The sequence below is a fragment of the Zalophus californianus genome, chromosome 8, assembly GCF_009762305.2.
Source record: "Zalophus californianus isolate mZalCal1 chromosome 8, mZalCal1.pri.v2, whole genome shotgun sequence".
NCBI classification, from domain to species: Eukaryota; Metazoa; Chordata; class Mammalia; order Carnivora; family Otariidae; genus Zalophus; species Zalophus californianus.
Window position 1 is genome coordinate 23,702,172 of NC_045602.1, and position 18,281 is coordinate 23,720,452.

Here is an 18,281-nt window from a genome sequence, read left to right on the forward strand (position 1 = left end):
ATAAAAATTTATTTTTTATTAATGGGAAAATTCCCTAATATTCCCTAAGATAATCTTCTGGTTCAAAAGAGTTCCTTTGGTTCAGTTTTTTTAAAAATACAATTTATCAAGTATTGGACCAAGAAGAGTCTTTCGTGGAAGAGGGCCTTGAAGCTGGGAAACATGTTACTAATTAAACTGGTTCTGTGGGATCTCCTTGGTCATGTTATTTCAGGTTGACTGCAGCTTATTACTCAACTGAAAGGCCCTCTTGTAATTAGTTTACAGAATAAAATATCCACATGAAACAGAGGTCACTATAGATAATAACCTCTAGTTTTCTAGTGTCTATTAAGATTTTCGTTCTCAGCGTTCTTAATAATATGACGGAAATTCTCATTGGCCCTGTGTCATAAGAAGTATTGAAAAGTTGTATGAAATTATTTAAAAGTTGAAGTTTAGTATTAGAATTTTAATCTGTGCTTATAAACCTACAGAGATAAGGATACTAACAACTCTCTTGTATCTTACTGTACTCTCTTTCATCAGTAAGAAATCCCTGATTTGTGTTTTGTAGTAGTGTTTTCCAAGTATTATTACTAAATTACTACATTCGAATTTGCTCTTGTTAGACCATGGGAAAGAATATATGTTTGGTTAATTATAATTTAGAACCAGTTTACAGTGGTTTTCAAATTGAATTTATTGTTTTTTGGTGCCGAATTCTCCATTAGAATCTATTTTTGCTTTTTTCCATCCTTAAATATAGTAGAGTCCTATTCAAACTCCTGTCTCCTTGGTTTATATAATCATTTATTTGACTAATGTTTGAGGAAGTTATATATCAGGCACTATTTTAAACACTAAGAATGTAGCAGTGCAGAAGACAGATAATCTCTGTTCTCATGGAGCTCTGTTCTAATAGGAATGGTGCCACATTTGATTTTACATTGCATTTTTATCTCTCAGGTGTAGTGTGTGGTTTCACCTGTTTAAATCAGACCAGTAGACAAGAAGTGGATTATAGTACATCTAACTATAACCACTTTTCTAAAGCTATATCAGGAATAGAGGTGCATTCTTAAGGATAAAATACGGGCTTGAATATCGTCAAGGATAGAAATGACATCAAATGAAATAATGTATGTTAAACACTGCTTTGAGTTACACTTTTTCATTGAGAGGCAAGTTATGGCATAAAAACATAGGAAATTAGTGCTTGTGTGTTTCCTTCCTCCCCTGGGTTAGTTGTTGCAACTTATTGCCCAGTTCAGGAAAATCAAGTAACTCTAAAAAGGTGAACAACACTTGAGATTGTCTTTGTTGTAGCTCTTTATTCTAGACTAAGGAAAATTATAGCCTTTGTCTCTATTTATACTTGCTGTAGTGCCAAGTTGTAATTCACTCAGAAGTGGATACCAGTCAGGCCCTTGGAAATTGTCCTTTCTTGGCAGTAAATTTATGCTGTGTTACTGAGTGCCTGAGAGTCAAAATGGACAGTCTCTAGAGGCACCCCTTTCACTTCAGCTTATTTGGCTAGTATTTAATGTGCATGTTAAATGGAAAAGATAAACTAATAGTCTATTAGACTGTTTCAAAATTGCTTTATTATAGTGATCTTAAAAGACAAAAGTGTCTGATATATTTGTTCCATAAAATACATAGCACAGTCTTTGAGGTTTTTTTTTAACTTTTACGGGAAAGTGCTGAATGTTACATTTTTAAAAGTATACAAGAAGTACTTATTCATTACAGAAAAAAGAAAGTGCTGTATAAAGAATAAAATTGAAATTATTCATAATCCTGTAGCTATGAGATAACAAAATAGGTTTAATTTATTTATTCTATTTGCTTATTCTTTTCATAGGCAAACGAAGGTTTAATATTAAATTGTGGAAGACCTTCACTGATTGTTTTAATTGTCTGCCTATAGCTGCCATTGTGGATGAGAAGATTTTTTGTTGTCATGGAGGTAAACTATTAGATTTGCTTTATGGATTTTTTTTTTACTGTCCTTCATTGTTTAGAAAAAAAAAAAACAAAAACCTATTGATAAAATGTGTATTTCCAAAAAAGTAAGAAAAAGTATATTTCAGGGGCACCTGGGTGGCTCAGTTGGTTGAGCATCTGACTCGGTTTGGGCTTAGGTTGTGATCTCGGGGTCATTGGATCTAGCCCTTTGTGGGGCTCCGTGCTCAGCAGGGAATCTGCTTCTCTCCCTCTCCCACCCCCCATGCACTCTCTCTCTCTGAAATAAATAAAATAAATCTTTAAAAGAAAAAGATAAAATGTATTTCAAAACAGATACTGTGTAATGAAAGGAATTTAATTATGTCAAAGTACTTGTAGAGACAGTAATTTTTGTGAAGTCTGGAAAGGGAGAGAATTGTTAGGCAAATGTTTATGGAAATGTGGGTTTTAGAGGATTTTGGAGAGGCAAAGAGAATTTTAGAGAGTCTTTTATGTTGTCTAGTTCAAGGAATGTGTGAGGACTGGCCTAACTAGAATGTCAAGTACATGTTGGGGAATGATACATATCAGATTATAGAGATTTGAATACTGAGCAAAGGAGTTCGTTGAATCGTTTAATTACCATATTGGGTTTTTGTACATGGAAATAATTTAATAAAAATACTGTAAGAAAATTATTTTATTAATATGCAGGAAGAATTAAGTGGGGAGATGTTGAAAAGGTAGGTGTACTTGTCTAGGCCTGAGGTAAAAAATGATTTATTCTCTGATAGAACATAAATCACTATATTAATTGAAACGTATTTTATAGTAAATACTAAACATTTAGGAAATTGTAGCTCTTGCACATTGGTATGGCTAAAAATAGAAATTAGAAGTATGTGATGGCACTTGGATTTATCTATAAAAGAGAAATACTAGCTTATATTTATGTACTACTCTAAAGATTGCAGGGTATTTTCTTGCTTATCCTTCTGATCAACAGTTAGGCTTTTATGAAAATGAGCATATTGGAGTGGGATGTAGGAAGGTCTTATGGGCTAGAATGAGGCATTTAAACTTGGAAGTAAATATGACAGGGAAGTGGTAGGAAGTATTGAAATTGGGTATGTTCCTGTAGAAAGGCAGGGAATGGTTGGAAAAAAAAGAGTGGTAAGATTTCTTTCCTTGAGAAATCTTTTGTAATGAAAGGGAATTCCATTACCCTGGTAGGGAAAAGTGGAGAATACTTAATCATATTGTTCGATTACATCAAAGTGGGATTCTATTTAATAACTCAGTATATTAAAGATAACATTAAAAAGAACACCTTAAGTGTGTTTAATTTCACATAGTGAATCTACTTTGATTAAATGTTTCTTTATTTGAGTGAAAATTGTTTAGATGTCAGCATGACTCATCTTTTATTTATAGGACTATCACCAGACCTGCAATCTATGGAGCAGATTCGGAGAATTATGAGACCCACTGATGTCCCTGATACAGGTTGGGTGTATATAGAGAACTTTAATTAGTTGTCTTTCCTAAAATGTTTACATATTTGAACTTAATTATATTATATATTTAGTGGAATTAGGATTGGTTTGTGTAATAAATAATAGAGCTTTTTTAATCATCAATAAGCTAATTAGAGGTTACTTGCAGTAATATATTTCACCTCCCACTAATTATTTCCTGAGGTGCAGTACTTTTAAATTTCATATATAACTGTAGTATGGTTCTGTTAAACTTATATATCACAAAAGATCTTGTTATTGATTCCCCTTACCTTCCTATCATGGCCTCATTCATGTCAGCATTGCTTATGTCCTTCAAAGACTTGTTAAAAAATTAGTCAAAAGGACGGGCGCCTGGGTGGCTCAGTTGGTTAAGCCACTGCCTTCGGCTCAGGTCATGATCCTGGAGTCCCGGGATCGAGTCCCGCATCAGGCTCCCTGCTCGGCAGGGAGTCTGCTTCTCCCTCTGACCCTCTCCCCTCTCATGTGCTCTCTCTCTCTCTCTCTCATTCTTTCTCTCAAATAAATAAATAAAAATCTTTAAAAAAAAAAAAAATTAGTCAAAAGGAGGACACCTGGCTGGCTCAGTTGTTAGAGCATGTGACTCTTGATCTCAGGGCCAAGAATTCAAACCCCAAGTTGGGTGTGGAGCCTACTTAAAAAGAATAAATTTTAAAAAAATGTTTTTAAGGATTTTTTAAAAATTTAATCATAAGTTTTTTAATTAAAATAATCTTTCTTAGCTGAAGATACAGTTGCCTTTTTAAAAATTATCTAGTAGTTTTCTGTTATTTTTTGCATCTTTTATATTTCAAATTTGTAGAGTTCAGAAAACCGTAGAGGTACATGGTGAGTTTTGTGAAAAATTTGTGAAAGAATAATGAAAATTAACTCTTCAGAGATTCAAAATAACTCTTGGGTAAGTGAAGCAAGTCAGAACAAAAGCAGATAAGTTCCAGTTGAGGATAAATTGCTGTGTTGATCAACAAATGAGCCTAATGTAATTTTATAAATAAATTCTGGCCACAGTTGCCTAACTTGTCTTTTGGCTTTTAAATGGTAATTATTCATAGTTGAGTGCAAGTGTATGTACTAAGATGTGTACTAATCATGGCATTCATATCATAAAGTGCTATGATAACCTATGAATTGAATGCAGTAAGGTTGTTCTGCTTTTCATTTCACCTTTTGCTAAAAATATCAGTACCTTTCTTTGTGCCATTTTCTGACACTCAGTGTATGTGGTTTTTCCATTTTTCCACAACACACCCCATTCTCCAACTCTTAAGTGAGTGTCTAACAATTTAATTCAGTTCTGACACTAACTCCTGGAGTTAACCAGGACTCCACAGAGTAAGGACTCCATTCCACAAGACTGCCCCCGCTTAGGTTGTCAGCCTCAAGTGATATTCTCTGGAGACCCAAACTGCTGCCCAGCCAAAATTCTGGAATTCCCACAACTACCTCCTCAGATGCTTTACTTATATTTATCAGCTTATCATAAAGGGATGTACAACTCAGGACCCACCAAATGGAAGAGATTTCATGGGGCAAGGTATGGCAAGGGGACATTGGTTGGTGAATAGCTTCCACACTCTTTGGCATCAGTATGTTCAACAACCGGAAGCTCCCCAAGTCTAGTTCAAGAGTTTTCATAGAGCTCAGTTTCCAGCCCTCCTCTCCAGAGGGAGGGGACAGCTGAAAGTTCCAACCCTCTAATCATGTGTTTGGTCTTCCTGTTGACTGGCCCCATCCTGAAGGGCTCTAGGGGCTCCTGAACCACTTCATTAGCATAAACTCAGATGTGGTGGAAAGGGGCTCTTTATAAATAACAAAAGATATCCCTGTCACTCAGGAAATTCCAAAGGCTTTAGGAGCTCTGTGCCAGGAATGGGAACAAAGACCAAATGTATTTTTATTATATCACACTGTCTCACCATTAAAAGCATTAATAGGGGCACCTGGGTGGCTCAGTCAGTTAAGCAGCCAGCTCTTGATCTCAGCATCCTAGTTCAAGCCACGAGTAGGGCTCCACTCTGGGCATGGTGCCTACTTTAAAAAGGGGGGGCGGGGGGCATTAACATAAGCAAAACTGTCCTTTCAGTTTGTACCAGACCTTTTTTTTTTAATAAATTACATCATTGGATTAATTGTCCCATTATTATTTGTGTAATCAGACTCACCCTGTATGTATCATACTCATCAGTTCTCAGCAAACTTGAACATCTTCAAAATGAGGATTGCTTAGACTGCCATAGGGTCTAGAAATCCTTTATATATTAAGACCATATAAATGAAAAACCAAAGGTCTTGTAGCTTACTGAAAAGAGGATTGTTTATGGGTAATTTTGTAAAGGGGAGTTGATTACTCATAAGTAGGGCTGGACTAGATGGTTACTAAGTACATCTACTCTTTTTTTTTTCTTTCCATTTTCTACTCATAAGATCCAAACAGTCTATAAAAAAAGTAGTCATTAAAAAATATTCATGAACCAATACCTAAGCAAAACATGGCTAAACCTTTAAATTGAACTGTTAAGAACATGCATTTGGCTATTTGATTTCAAGTATGATTGGATCGTTTTGCTCAGTGTACTGAAAGCCTGATAATATCACTCAAAATGCTACTCATGATTAAACATCAACCATTTGAGCAGGTGTATAGATCCTCTTGTCAGTAAGCCACTGACATTGCATATTATAGTAACTTGCCTCAACTTACTTGTGCAAGTAACAATTTGTGTTGAGTACAAAAGGTAAAAAAGCATGCATTTAATCAGATTTTGATTATAATTATAGAATATATTTGACTAAACCTAATAGAAACTAGTTATTTAAATAATAGGGCATATTGTATTACTATATCGTACACTTGAAACTAATATAACGCTGTAAGTTAACTATAATGGAATTTAGAAATAAAATAAATAATGGGCCATTTATTTAAAATCTTTTAAATAAGGTACAATATAAATACATATTTCATGTCATTACATCTTCAGATTCTGTTAACATAGTTCAGACATAAGTCACTTTCAAGGGTGAAGCAAATTTTTGAAATGCTGAAAATCGACATTTTAAGCCTGGGTGTTCTCTGTAATCTTCAGAAGTTTAATTTATAAATTAATACATTTTTAAGAACAGCCAAATGATTATGATGCTTGTTCATTAGGAATTTAATTATAAAATGTGGAACCTTGACTCTTGAGATTCTTGTCTTGATTCCATTAAGGTTGAAAAATGCCACATTGTTGTTATCATTATTTGATTTTATATGCATCCAGACTGTCATATTTGCCAAATAATTCCAAAAGCAACTACATTCTAGTTTTATTGTCACCTTAAAATTAAAGATTAACATCTTGGCCTCCTGCTCATTGCTTCACCTGTGGGAACAAACTGGAAAAAGTACCATTATAGAGCACTGGTGGTGTGTTGGGGTTGGTGTTTTTGTGTGTTCTAAAGAATCAGTTTGTGATTCTTTGAAAATCAGAAAAAACTTGCAAATTGAGACTATCCCAGTGGGTTTTGTATGCTGATGGACTTCTTCAGGCATCATAGCTGGAGCTTAGAAAATAGTAATAGAAATTAAGAGTACATTGCCACCAATTTTACAAGGTATTTTAGATAATTCCCCTATTAAGACAAACTATATCATTCAAAAAGAAGTTCTCCTTTCCTGTTAGAACCTGTATTATGAAGTTTATGAATTATAAAAAAAAAAAGTCTTGAAACTGGCTTATTTTAAAAATAAATCATCCCTTAGCACTGGTTTTTCCTTCCCTTAGCACTATAACTCTTACAAAAGTACTTAATATCACCATCTCAACATCCACCCCCTCTTCATCTCACTATAGTTTGACTTTTAACCATTTTCTTCCCATCCATCAAGAAACTGCTTTCGTTAAGGTCTGCTGGTGTAATTGTAAGTGGCACAGTTTTTGGTTTTTTGTCCTGTTCCACTTACTCATGGTACTTGAATCTTAACCATTTCCTACTTCTGGATAATTCTTACCCCTTTCAGGAGATCTCTACTGTTCTAATCTCTTCCTTTTGTTTTGATTATTCCTTCCCAGTATTTTTTGCTCATTCCCCTTTCTCCTTCCTCTGCCTGCATTTTAATGTTTGCTTCCTTAGAGTTCATTTACTGGTCTTCTCACTTGACATTCCCAAGGTAGTCTGAGTCCCTCGTAAGATTATACAATAATGAGCATGACGAAGATACTCAGATAAGTATTTTTAGCTCTGACCTCTTTTCTTATATGCCCAGAACTAAAGCCAGGGATCTGTTCTGATTTTGTTCATCCATATTTCATTTAAATCCTCCAAACTTTTACAGAAAATGTTTTCTTCCTTCAAATTGATCATTAGGTCAAATACAATTCCAGTGAAATCTCAGTTGGATTCACGGAATTACACAATCTGATTCAGAAGTATATATATGAAAGAACAAAGGATTTAAAGTAACCAAGACAATCCTGAAGAAAAATACTAAGTGGAAATACTACCCCTACCAAATATATAGATGTATTTAAAAACTTCGGTGTCTTATTGGCTTAGGAATAAATAAAATAGATTAATTGAATAGGTTGGCACCCAGAAATAGTCTAAGTTTCCTCAATTCAGGAAATGCTGCTGGGTCAATTGCTTATCCATGTGGAGAAACTATGTACAAAAGATGAATAGCCTTTTCCATACATTGTGTGCTTAGAGTGTGCCATACACACATTTCCTATATGTGGAAAGAGTTGGAAAGTGCTACTTTCAGCCAGGCAAAATTACATTTATATGGTTGGGCTAGCAAACGTGGCTAAATTTGGTAGGCTGGGATACTAGGGAGCAAGTGATTATTACTATTTATTAAAGGGTAAGAGGGCACGAGAAGAAATGTGATACAGATATACTTTATTTTATAAACTTTGTTTTGTTTTTTCATTGCCATGTTTTCATTCTTTAAAGGTTTGCTCTGTGATTTGCTGTGGTCTGACCCAGATAAGGATGTGCAAGGCTGGGGAGAAAATGATCGTGGTGTTTCCTTCACTTTTGGAGCTGATGTAGTCAGTAAATTTCTGAATCGTCATGATTTAGACTTGATTTGTCGAGCTCATCAGGTATGATATAAAACTTTTGAATATTTTGATATTAACCACACAAATCTGCTTTTTTTATTTTTGAGGAAACTGAGATCCAAGAAGATTAATTATACAAGGAAAGTAGGAGAGGTGAAGCCTATACCTTAATCTCATAGTTAACAATCTAATAAATTGTTAACCCTTTTTCACCCTCTTGGGAGGAAATGTTTCAAACTAATTTTTTTTTTTTTTTTGGTGTTTGAAGCTTTCTAGAAACATTTGATCCCATTTTTAATATGATGTTTATGTGTTTTAGATAAAAATCCAATGATAATAGTATTAAAGGACATTTTTGAGACAGTTGGGAAAATTCAGTTATAGACTGGGTCTTAGATATTAAGGAGTTGTTGTTTTAGCTTTGTGATAATAGCATTATTATGTAAGAAAGATGTCCATTCTTTTAGAAATGCATACTCAAGTATAGAGAGGTAAGATGACATGTCTAGGATTTGCTTTAAAACATATCAGCAGAAGGGCCCCTGGCTGGCTCCGTCAGTAGAGCATGCAACTCTTGATCTCAGCCTGGTGAGCTCGAGCCCCACGTTTGGTGTAGAGATTACTTAAAAAAAAAATCAGAAAGAAAAGGGATAAATGGAACATATGTAGCAGAATCCTGGTAATTATTGAACCAGGGTAGTGAGTAAAGAGAGTTTATTGAATTCTACTCTATATATACAGTTTAGGTTTACTTGTGGTTGTTTTTTTTCTTAATGTCTACCTCCACTACTATAATGTATACTCTTTAGGGAGGAAATTGTGACTTGTTGACTTCTAAAAATCCGTGCCTTGTAAACTTAGATACTGCATGCATTTAGTGTTTGAATAAATGAATTAACAAACGCTTATTTTAATGATTTAATATATCAAGTTTTCATGCTCTCTAAAACGTAACTGGTATGAAATACATTCACTGACAGGTATTTTTATAACTTTTTCATGCTACTTTTGAAAGTACTAAAAATATTTGAAATTTTAAGTATAATACTTTTAAAGATTCCTTATTTTTTCTTTGTTAAAGCAGAGTTTATTAAATATATGCTATTCCACAATACTTCCCTTTGGGGGGGTTTACTCCCCATGACCCTTGACTACATTATGTGATCCTGTGGATAAGCAAAGATGACTGGCTTTTCATTTTCTGTGCATGTTGTGTGTCACGTGCCTTTTTTCTAGCAGAATTCCCTAGTTCCATTGAAATGAAGTCACATCCCCAAATCCTTTGCTTTTGGCAGTTTTGGTAAATATTGTATTTATGATTTAACTAATTAATATAAGCCTACTACCAGGGAACAGTGCAGAGTTGCTAAGTTTCCTAATAAGATGCCCACTGATAAAAAATCTTTCAGCTATAGATTTCCATTCACTGATCTTTTCAAAAATGGATGATGTTTTTGTTTTTGTTTTTAAAAAGCCAAGTTACTGAGCTACGTTGGTTTGGACAGTCTTTTTTCCAGACCCTTCCAAAATCCTATTCTGCTTATTTTCAAACATACTATCTCTAAAATTAAGAGACTTATGCTGGGAAACACCACAAACTACAAATACATCCTTTTACAATAAACCTGTTCACTTAGTAAATGTGTGAATGAACAAGTGAACAAGCAAACTAAGAACTAAAATGATATGGGACACCTGGGTGCCTCAGTCATTGAGCATCTGCCTTTGGTTTGGGTCATGATCCCAGGGTCCTGGAATTGAGCCCCACGTCGGGCTCCCTGCTCAGCGGGGAGTTTACTTCTCCCTCTGCCCTTCCCCCTGCTTATGCTCTCTCTCTCAAAATAGATAAAATCTGGGAAAAAAAATAAATAAATAAAAGGATATACTGAGTGCCAAACACTATGTATGGCTGAGCTGGAGTAGATAAACGTGACCAAGATCTTGACAGAAAAGGTTAATACCTAAATTCTACCGTGATGTGATTACAGTAGGAGCGTGTACCAGATATTAGGGTAGGAATTATTTTAAAATGTAAGTTATTTTGGGGGAGCCTGGGTGGCTCAGTCGGTTAAGTGTCCAACTCTTGATTTCAGCTCAGGTCATGATCTCAGGGTCCTGAGATCAAGCCCCACATCGGGCTCTGCGCAGAGTCTGCTTGTCCCTCTCCCTCTGCTCCTTCCCCTTTATGCATGCGTGCTTAATCTCTCCCTCCCCCCCTTCTCGTAAATAAAATCTTTAAATAAATAAAAAATAAATTATTTTGGAGGTGCTTTCTTATTAGCAAGTATTGTAGGATAATTTTGCTTAAAAGATGCCTAAAAGACTTCAAAAATTATTCTTGCCTACCATAAATAAATATAAAATATTTACGTGTCATTGCCTCTACTTCTCAGATTTGTAGAGCTGAGAAACCTGAGTTGTTTAAATCATTCAGAAATTGGCAACAGATTCTAGAAATCATGTTAAATCATTAAAGAATTAAGGATTCCATAGTTGTGATATAATGCCATCATCTAAGAAGTACGTGGTGTCCCAAGTTCCTATAGATACTGTACTTATTAGCATATGGAGAGCCTTAGAATGGTGTAATTTTTAAACATTTTAGTTATCACAAATGTATTATTTCATTTAAGCTAAATCCTTGCCATTATAGAAGAGGCATACCAATTTTAATATTCTAAGGCAAGTTTAAAAATAAAAATCAAGCTCCCAAAACAAAATAGTGTTAAATTTTAGGTCTTTGTCACATTAATCTCAATTATATAGACAGTTGAGAATTAGCTATAAATAAGTGTGTTTTTTCTTCTGACCTTTCCTTTGACAGGTGGTGGAAGATGGATATGAATTTTTTGCTAAACGACAATTGGTAACCCTATTTTCAGCTCCAAATTACTGTGGCGAGTTTGATAATGCTGGTGGAATGATGAGTGTGGATGAAACTTTGATGTGTTCGTTTCAGGTATGATATAAATACATATAAATCAGTTTTATTCAAAAGTGATTATCTGGGACGCCTGGGTGGCTCAGTCAGTTGGTCGTCTGCCTTTAGCTCTGGTCATGGTCCCGGGGTCCTAGGATTAAACCCCGGGTGGGGCTCCCTGCTCTGTGGGGAGTCTGTTTCCCCTCTTCTCTGCCCCTCCCCCTCTGCTCATGATCTGTCTCTCACTTTCTCTCTCTCTCAAATAAAGACTTTTTTTAAAAAAAAGTGATTATCACAGATTTGTTAGATTTCTGTTTTCATTCACAAAGGTTCCAGACTTTTTGGTATATATCAAATATTAGAGTTTTGGAGAACCTAAGTTAATCATTCTTGATGCAGATGTTTAAATTGTTAAATTCCTGTATCATTTCTTGGAATAGGGTCTTAACCTACTAAAAGAATGTGAATTCAATTAATAACTTAGCTTTTGTTTCCTTTTGCAAGAAATAGACCAGCTCTGGCTTTATAGTGTGCTACTTTTTTTTTTTTTTATGTTATGTTAATCACCATACATTACATCATTAGTTTTTGATGTAGTGTTCCATGATTCATTGTTTGCATATAACACCCAGTGCTCCATGCAGTGTGTGCCCTCTTTAATACCCATCACCAGGTTAACCCATCCCCCCACCCCCCTCCCCTCTAGAACCCTCAGTTTGTTTCTCAGAGTCCAGTCTCTCTGTAGTGTGCTACTTTAAAATCATTCTTGTTCACAGACAAAACAACTTCAATGCTTTGTTTTTGCAAAGGGTTTTATGTTCCTCTCGTGCATGTACTATATTCCTCTTTCTCTAAATGTAAAGGGGCTTTCCTATCCTTCTTTCCTTTTATTATATTATACTGTTTCTATCAGCTAGTACAATTGAATGGTAAATATGTGACTTCTTATTTATAATTTAAGCATAGGAACTAGACCTTATCCTTCAACATTTAGCATAGTGGAATTGGATTAATTTCTTTTTCACTGAGACACTAGAACACTTTGAATAGTTCTAAGAAATGCTTTATATATCTTTTCTACACAATTTTTTGTGTAAATACTGAAATTTTCTGTCTATAATGTAGGTTAAAGCTTTATTTACACCCACTAGAATAAATACAATAAAAAAGTCAGACAATAACAAGTATTGGTGAGGATGTGGAGAAGTTGGAACCTTCATACATTGATGGTGGGAATGTAAAATGGTGCAACTGCTTTTGGAAACTGTGGCAGTTCCTCAAAAAGTTAAACATAGAGTTTCTATATGGCCCAGCAATTCTACCCATAGGTATACCCAAAAGAATTGAAGGGAGGTACTCAAATACAAGTATATGCATATTCATAGGAGCATTATTTATAATTGCCAAAATGTGGAGACCTAAAGAATGAAAACAAAATGTGGAATATCCATTAAATGACATATTGTTTGACAGTTAAAAGTAATGAAGTACTGATACATGCTACAACATGAATGAACCTCAAAAACATCTCCGTGAGAGGAGCCAGTCACAAAAGACCACATACTGTATGACTTCATTTATGTGAAATAGCCAGAAAAGACAAATCAATAGAGAAAGATTAGTGTTTCCTTGGAGTTGAAGGGAGTTACTCGGGTAGTAGAGAATGGAAATGTGGAGTGATTGCTTATGGGAGCAGGATTTCTTTTGGGGTGATAAAAACTCTAAAATTAGATTATAGCAGTGGTCGTACAACTCTGTATTTTAAAAATCATTGACTTGTACATTGGACTTTATGATATGTAAAATACATAAATATATATTTTTTAAGATCTACACATAAAGTAAGATTAAAGAGTTTGTGACTAATTACCGTCTAAATAAATAGTGGTAGGGTCCATTAACATACAGCATGATACTAGTTTCAGGAGTAGAATTTAGTGACTCATCACTTACATACAACACCCAGTGCTCATCACAGCAAGTGCCCTCCTTATCCCCATCACCCAGTTAACCCATCCCCCTGCAAACCTCCCCCAGTCAACCCTCAGTTTGTTCTCTATAATTAAGAGTCTATTTTATGGTTTATGGTTTGCTTGTCTCCCTTTTGTTTTTCTTGCCCTTGTGTTCCTCTGTTCTGTCATACGGTACTGGTCTTTCTCAGACTGACTTATTTTGCTTGGCGTAATGCACTGTAGTTCCATGCCTTTGCAACGGCAAGATTTCATTCTTTTCTGTGGCTAATACTCCACTGTAGATCTGTACCACATCTTTATCCATTCCTCAGTCGATGGACATTTGTCTCTTTCCATAATTTGGCTATTGTTGATAATGCTGCTGTAAATATCAGGATGCATGTATCCCTTTGAATCAGTATTTCTTTGTATCCTTTGGGTAAATATTTAGTAGTGCAGTTGCTGAATTGTAGAGTAGTTCTATTTTTAACCTTTTGAGGAACCTCCAGAGTCGCTGCACCAGTTTGCATTCCACCAGCAGTGTAAGAGGGATCCCCTTTCTCCACACCCTCGCCAACATCTGTTGTTTCCTGTGTTAAATTTAGCCGTTCTGACAGGTGTGAGATGATACAGTGTAGTTTTGATTTGTATTTCCCTGATGATGAGCATTTTTTCATGTGTGTAGCCAACTCGATCTTTGACTCATAAACTAAGTGTTTTTTGCCCACCCTAGAGATATGGTAATTCACTTCTTTCTCTTTTTCTTTTCTTTCTTTTTTTTTTCCACTTGAGGTGCCTGGGTGGCTCAGTTGTTTAAGTATCCGACTCTTGATTTTGCCTCAGTTCATGATCTCAGGGTCATGAGATTGAGCCCTGCATTGGCTCCATGGTGATACGCTGGGAGTGGAGCGTATCACTCCCTTTACCCACTCCGCCAACTCCCCCCATGTGCACACCTTCTCTTTCTCTCTCTCAAAATAAAGTAATTAATTAAAGTAAAAATTTTTTTTTTTTTACGTGAAGGATTGGGTAGTTGATAGGATTTGTGTGCTTGAGCTTTTGTTATTAAATTATTAATGGAATGACAAATAATAGCAATATTCAGATATTTAGTTATCTATGCACACTTTAAATGTGAGAAATGTTCATGAAACTTTTCTGGTTTTTTCTGTATTTTTATTGCAATTTGTGTAATTATGTAAATACTTTATTTACAATTTGTTATTTCTTGAAAAGTCCATTTTTATAACAGTTTTCCTTAACTTATTGCACTTGAAAGAATAACACTGTTAATAAATTATTTACTTTAAGATATTGAAACCATCTGAAAAGAAAGCTAAGTACCAGTATGGTGGACTGAATTCAGGACGTCCTGTCACTCCACCTCGAACAGCTAATCCACCGAAGAAAAGGTGAAGAAAGGAATTCTGTAAAGAATCCATCAGATTTGTTAAGGACATACTTCATAATATATAAGTGTGCACTGTAAAACCATCCAGCCATTTGACACCCTTTATGATGTCACACCTTTAACTTAAGGAGACGGGTAAAGGATCTTAAATTTTTTCTAATAGAAAGATGTGCTACACTGTATTGTAATAAGTATACTCTGTTATAATATTCAGCAAAGTTAAATCCAAATTCAAAATTACCCATTAAAGTTACATCTTCACGTATCACAGTTTTTAAAGTTGAGAAGCATCCCAGTTAAACTAGATGTGATAGTTAAACCAGATGAAAGCATGATGATCCATCTGTGTAATGTGGTTTTAGTGTTGCTTGGTTGTTTAATTATTTTGGGCTTGTTTTGTTTTGTTTTGTTCTGTTTTTGCTAGAATAATGGCAAATATTTTAAATTTTTTTTCCCTGAACATTTTTACAAGTGAAATGTGGGAAGAGCTTTAAAGACATTCACCAACTATCATTTTCCCTTGCTTATTTACTTATGTACCTGTTTGATCTTACTAAGAAAACTTACGCCTTATTACAGTAAAAAGGAATTTTAGAGATTGATATTTTTTAAAAAATAGGCAAACTATCCAATCCAGTGATTGAATCAAACAGTTTGACTGGGCAAACTTTACAGCTGATAGTGAATATTTTGCTTTATACAGAAATTGCCACTGATTTGGATTTGTGCACTCTAATTTTTAACTTATTGATGCTCTATTGTGCAGTAGCATTTCATTTAACTTTAAGATAAGGCTCATATAGTGTTACCCAACTAGTTGGTAATGTGATTATGTGGTACCTTGGCTTTAGGTTTTAATTCGCACGAAACACCTTTTGGCATGCTTAACTTTCTGGTAACACCCTCACCTGCATTGGTTTTGGTTTTTTTTTGGGGGGGGGGGGGTGGTTTTTTTTTTTTTTTTGGGTTTTTTGTTGTTGTTCTTGTTGCTATTTGTTTTTAGATCCACAGAACATGAGAATCCTTTTTTGACAAGCCTTGGAAAGCTGACACTATCTGTTTTTTCCTCCCTCTGTACGAAGGATGTATTTAAATGAATGCTGGTCAGTGGGACATTTTGTCAACTATGGTTATTGGGTGCTTAACTGTCTAATATTGCCATGTGAATGTTGTATACGATTGTAAGGCTTATGTCACTAAAGATTTTTATTCTGATTTTTCATGATCAAAGTTCATACAATATTGTATAGACATGCTTTGTAGTGAACTATAGTAGCAATAATTTCTGTACATGATCAAGGGTTTATTGCAGCATTTCTTTTCCTGTTCTCTTTTTTTAAAGGGTTAGTATTAACAAATGACAAGGAGTAGAAAAGTCAACATAAAGATTTTAGAAGGAGAACTTAACAGGACACAGATTTGTGATTCTTTGGATGCGACCCTTTTGGATGTGATTCTAAAAGCTTTTATTGAGTATTGTCAAATTTGTAAGCTTCATAGGGATGGACATCATATTTATAATGCCCTTCTTCTGTATGTGCTACCATTGATGTGAAATTCTTGACCTTAATATTGTCTTTGAAAATGTTCAATTGAGAATTCTGTTAACTTACATTTTATGAATTGGCGTATTGTATTACTGCAAGAGATTTGATTTTCAGCACAGTGCAAAGTTCTTTCAAATGCATATGTCTTTTTTTCTAATTCCATTTTGTTTTAAAGCACATTTTAAATGTAGTTTTCTCATTTAGTAAAAGTTGTCTAATTGATATGAAGCCTGCCTGGTCATTTTATTCCTTTTTTTCCCCCCTTTATAATGAGACATTTAAACACACATTCTGTTCAAACAGATTTTAACATCTTTGACATATATTGAGTTGATTCTTTTCTGGAGGTGTTCATATACTACATATGATGTATTAGGTTAGGTTACACAGGCTTTTATGTAATGTGATTTAAATATCTTCCTAATTGGAGTGTAAGTTGAGCAATTTCTAATAGAATTTTAGATGTACTCTTGTAGTCATAGTGAAGCAGATCTAGAAAAATAAATCTTTGGCAGGAGACAGGGCAGCCTTTTATTAATCTCAGTGTTGTCAAAACATATTAATTTGGATTTGACTTACTGTGGTTTGTTTTTTTTTTATTATGTTAATCACCATGCATTACATCATTAGTTTTTGATGTAGTGTTCCATGATTCATTGTTTGCATATAACACCCAGTGACTTACTGTGTCTTTATAATAATTCATCCAGGTCAGTATTGAATATGAAAAAATAGTCACTAAGCGTATTAGTATTGGTCACTAAATTTAAAGGATAGAAATTTATGTTTAAAAATTATTCAAGCCACAGGGCTCCTGGCTGGCTCAGTTGGAGGAGCATTATGACTCTCGATCCTCAAGGTTGTGAGTTTGAGCCCCACGTTGGGTATAGAGATTACTAAAAAATAATAATAGAGGCACCTAGGTGGCTCAGATGGTTAAGCGTCTGCCTTTGGCTCGGGTCCTGATCCTGGGGTCCTGGGATCGAGCCCCACATCGGGCTCCTGGCTCAGCGGGAAGCCTGCTTCTCCCTCTCTCTCTGCCTCTCCCCATGCTCATGCTCTCTCTCTCTCTCTCTATCTGTGTCTCAAATGAATAAATAAAATCTTTAAAAATAATATAATAAATATTACTCAGGCAGTCTTAAAACCACTTTAAAAGTTTCATATAATGTGTTACAAATATTACTTAGTTGATAACACTGCTACTTCAAATAAATAAAACTTCATTTCTTAGGAGAAAAATATCCTGTGATTCTAGTGTCACTAATTTATATCATTCTTCCTCTCTTGATTTTTAATTTCTGTATTCAAATTTATCTTTAATCCAGATGTCATGGCTTTTAAAATTAAACATGCTGATGTGAGGGATCACAGATTATTAGGTTACATTTTTGTTAGTTCCTAAATGGAAAAAATCAACTACAATGTGTGCTACCCCTTGTGTTTGAAACTTTAACATTCGTCATTTTAATTTTGCCTAGGGACAAATTTAATCATGATTGTCAAGACTGGTTTCTGCAAAATGTTGAGTCAGAATACCAGCAAGAAGAATTTAAAGCTTTAAAACATGGTTAGTTAATTGGAAGTGTTAAGAGTGTTCAAGGGATATATATGCCTTTCAAAAAAAATTCATCTGAGGGAAAGCCAGGAACATCTTGAGATGTGTCCCTTAAGAACATAAAAGTGTATTCATTGAGCCAAAGAACTGAAATAGTATCTTCATTTATAAGTTCAGGTATGTTCATTCCTTTGTCTCCTTGGCAACCATAACTCTTGAACCAAAAGAACAGTTACTTTCTTTCACATCTATATACTAAAAATGTGTTTAGAGAAGAAAACTGGTCAGGTTTGCTCTGCTCTATGTACATTGACCTAATCCACCTCCTCATTTCCTTATGATCCATCCCTGAATCAAAGCTGTGCCTGAGAAGACACT

The 18,281-nt window shown here is 34.7% G+C and overlaps 1 protein-coding gene across 2 annotated transcripts in view; it reads left to right on the forward strand.

Annotated features, from left to right (window-relative positions):
• Positions 1-16,567, forward strand: part of PPP1CB (protein phosphatase 1 catalytic subunit beta) — a 40,104-nt gene extending 23,537 nt beyond the window's left edge. For both annotated transcript variants that reach the window (XM_027622078.2, XM_027622080.2), the window contains exons 5-9: positions 1,847-1,951; positions 3,364-3,435; positions 8,406-8,557; positions 11,340-11,474; positions 14,699-16,567. In XM_027622078.2, the coding sequence (XP_027477879.1) occupies positions 1,847-1,951; positions 3,364-3,435; positions 8,406-8,557; positions 11,340-11,474; positions 14,699-14,803 (569 nt within the window). In that variant the 3' untranslated portion in view covers positions 14,804-16,567. The remainder of the gene's footprint in view (positions 1-1,846; positions 1,952-3,363; positions 3,436-8,405; positions 8,558-11,339; positions 11,475-14,698) is intronic.
• The last annotated feature ends 1,714 nt before the right edge of the window (positions 16,568-18,281 follow it).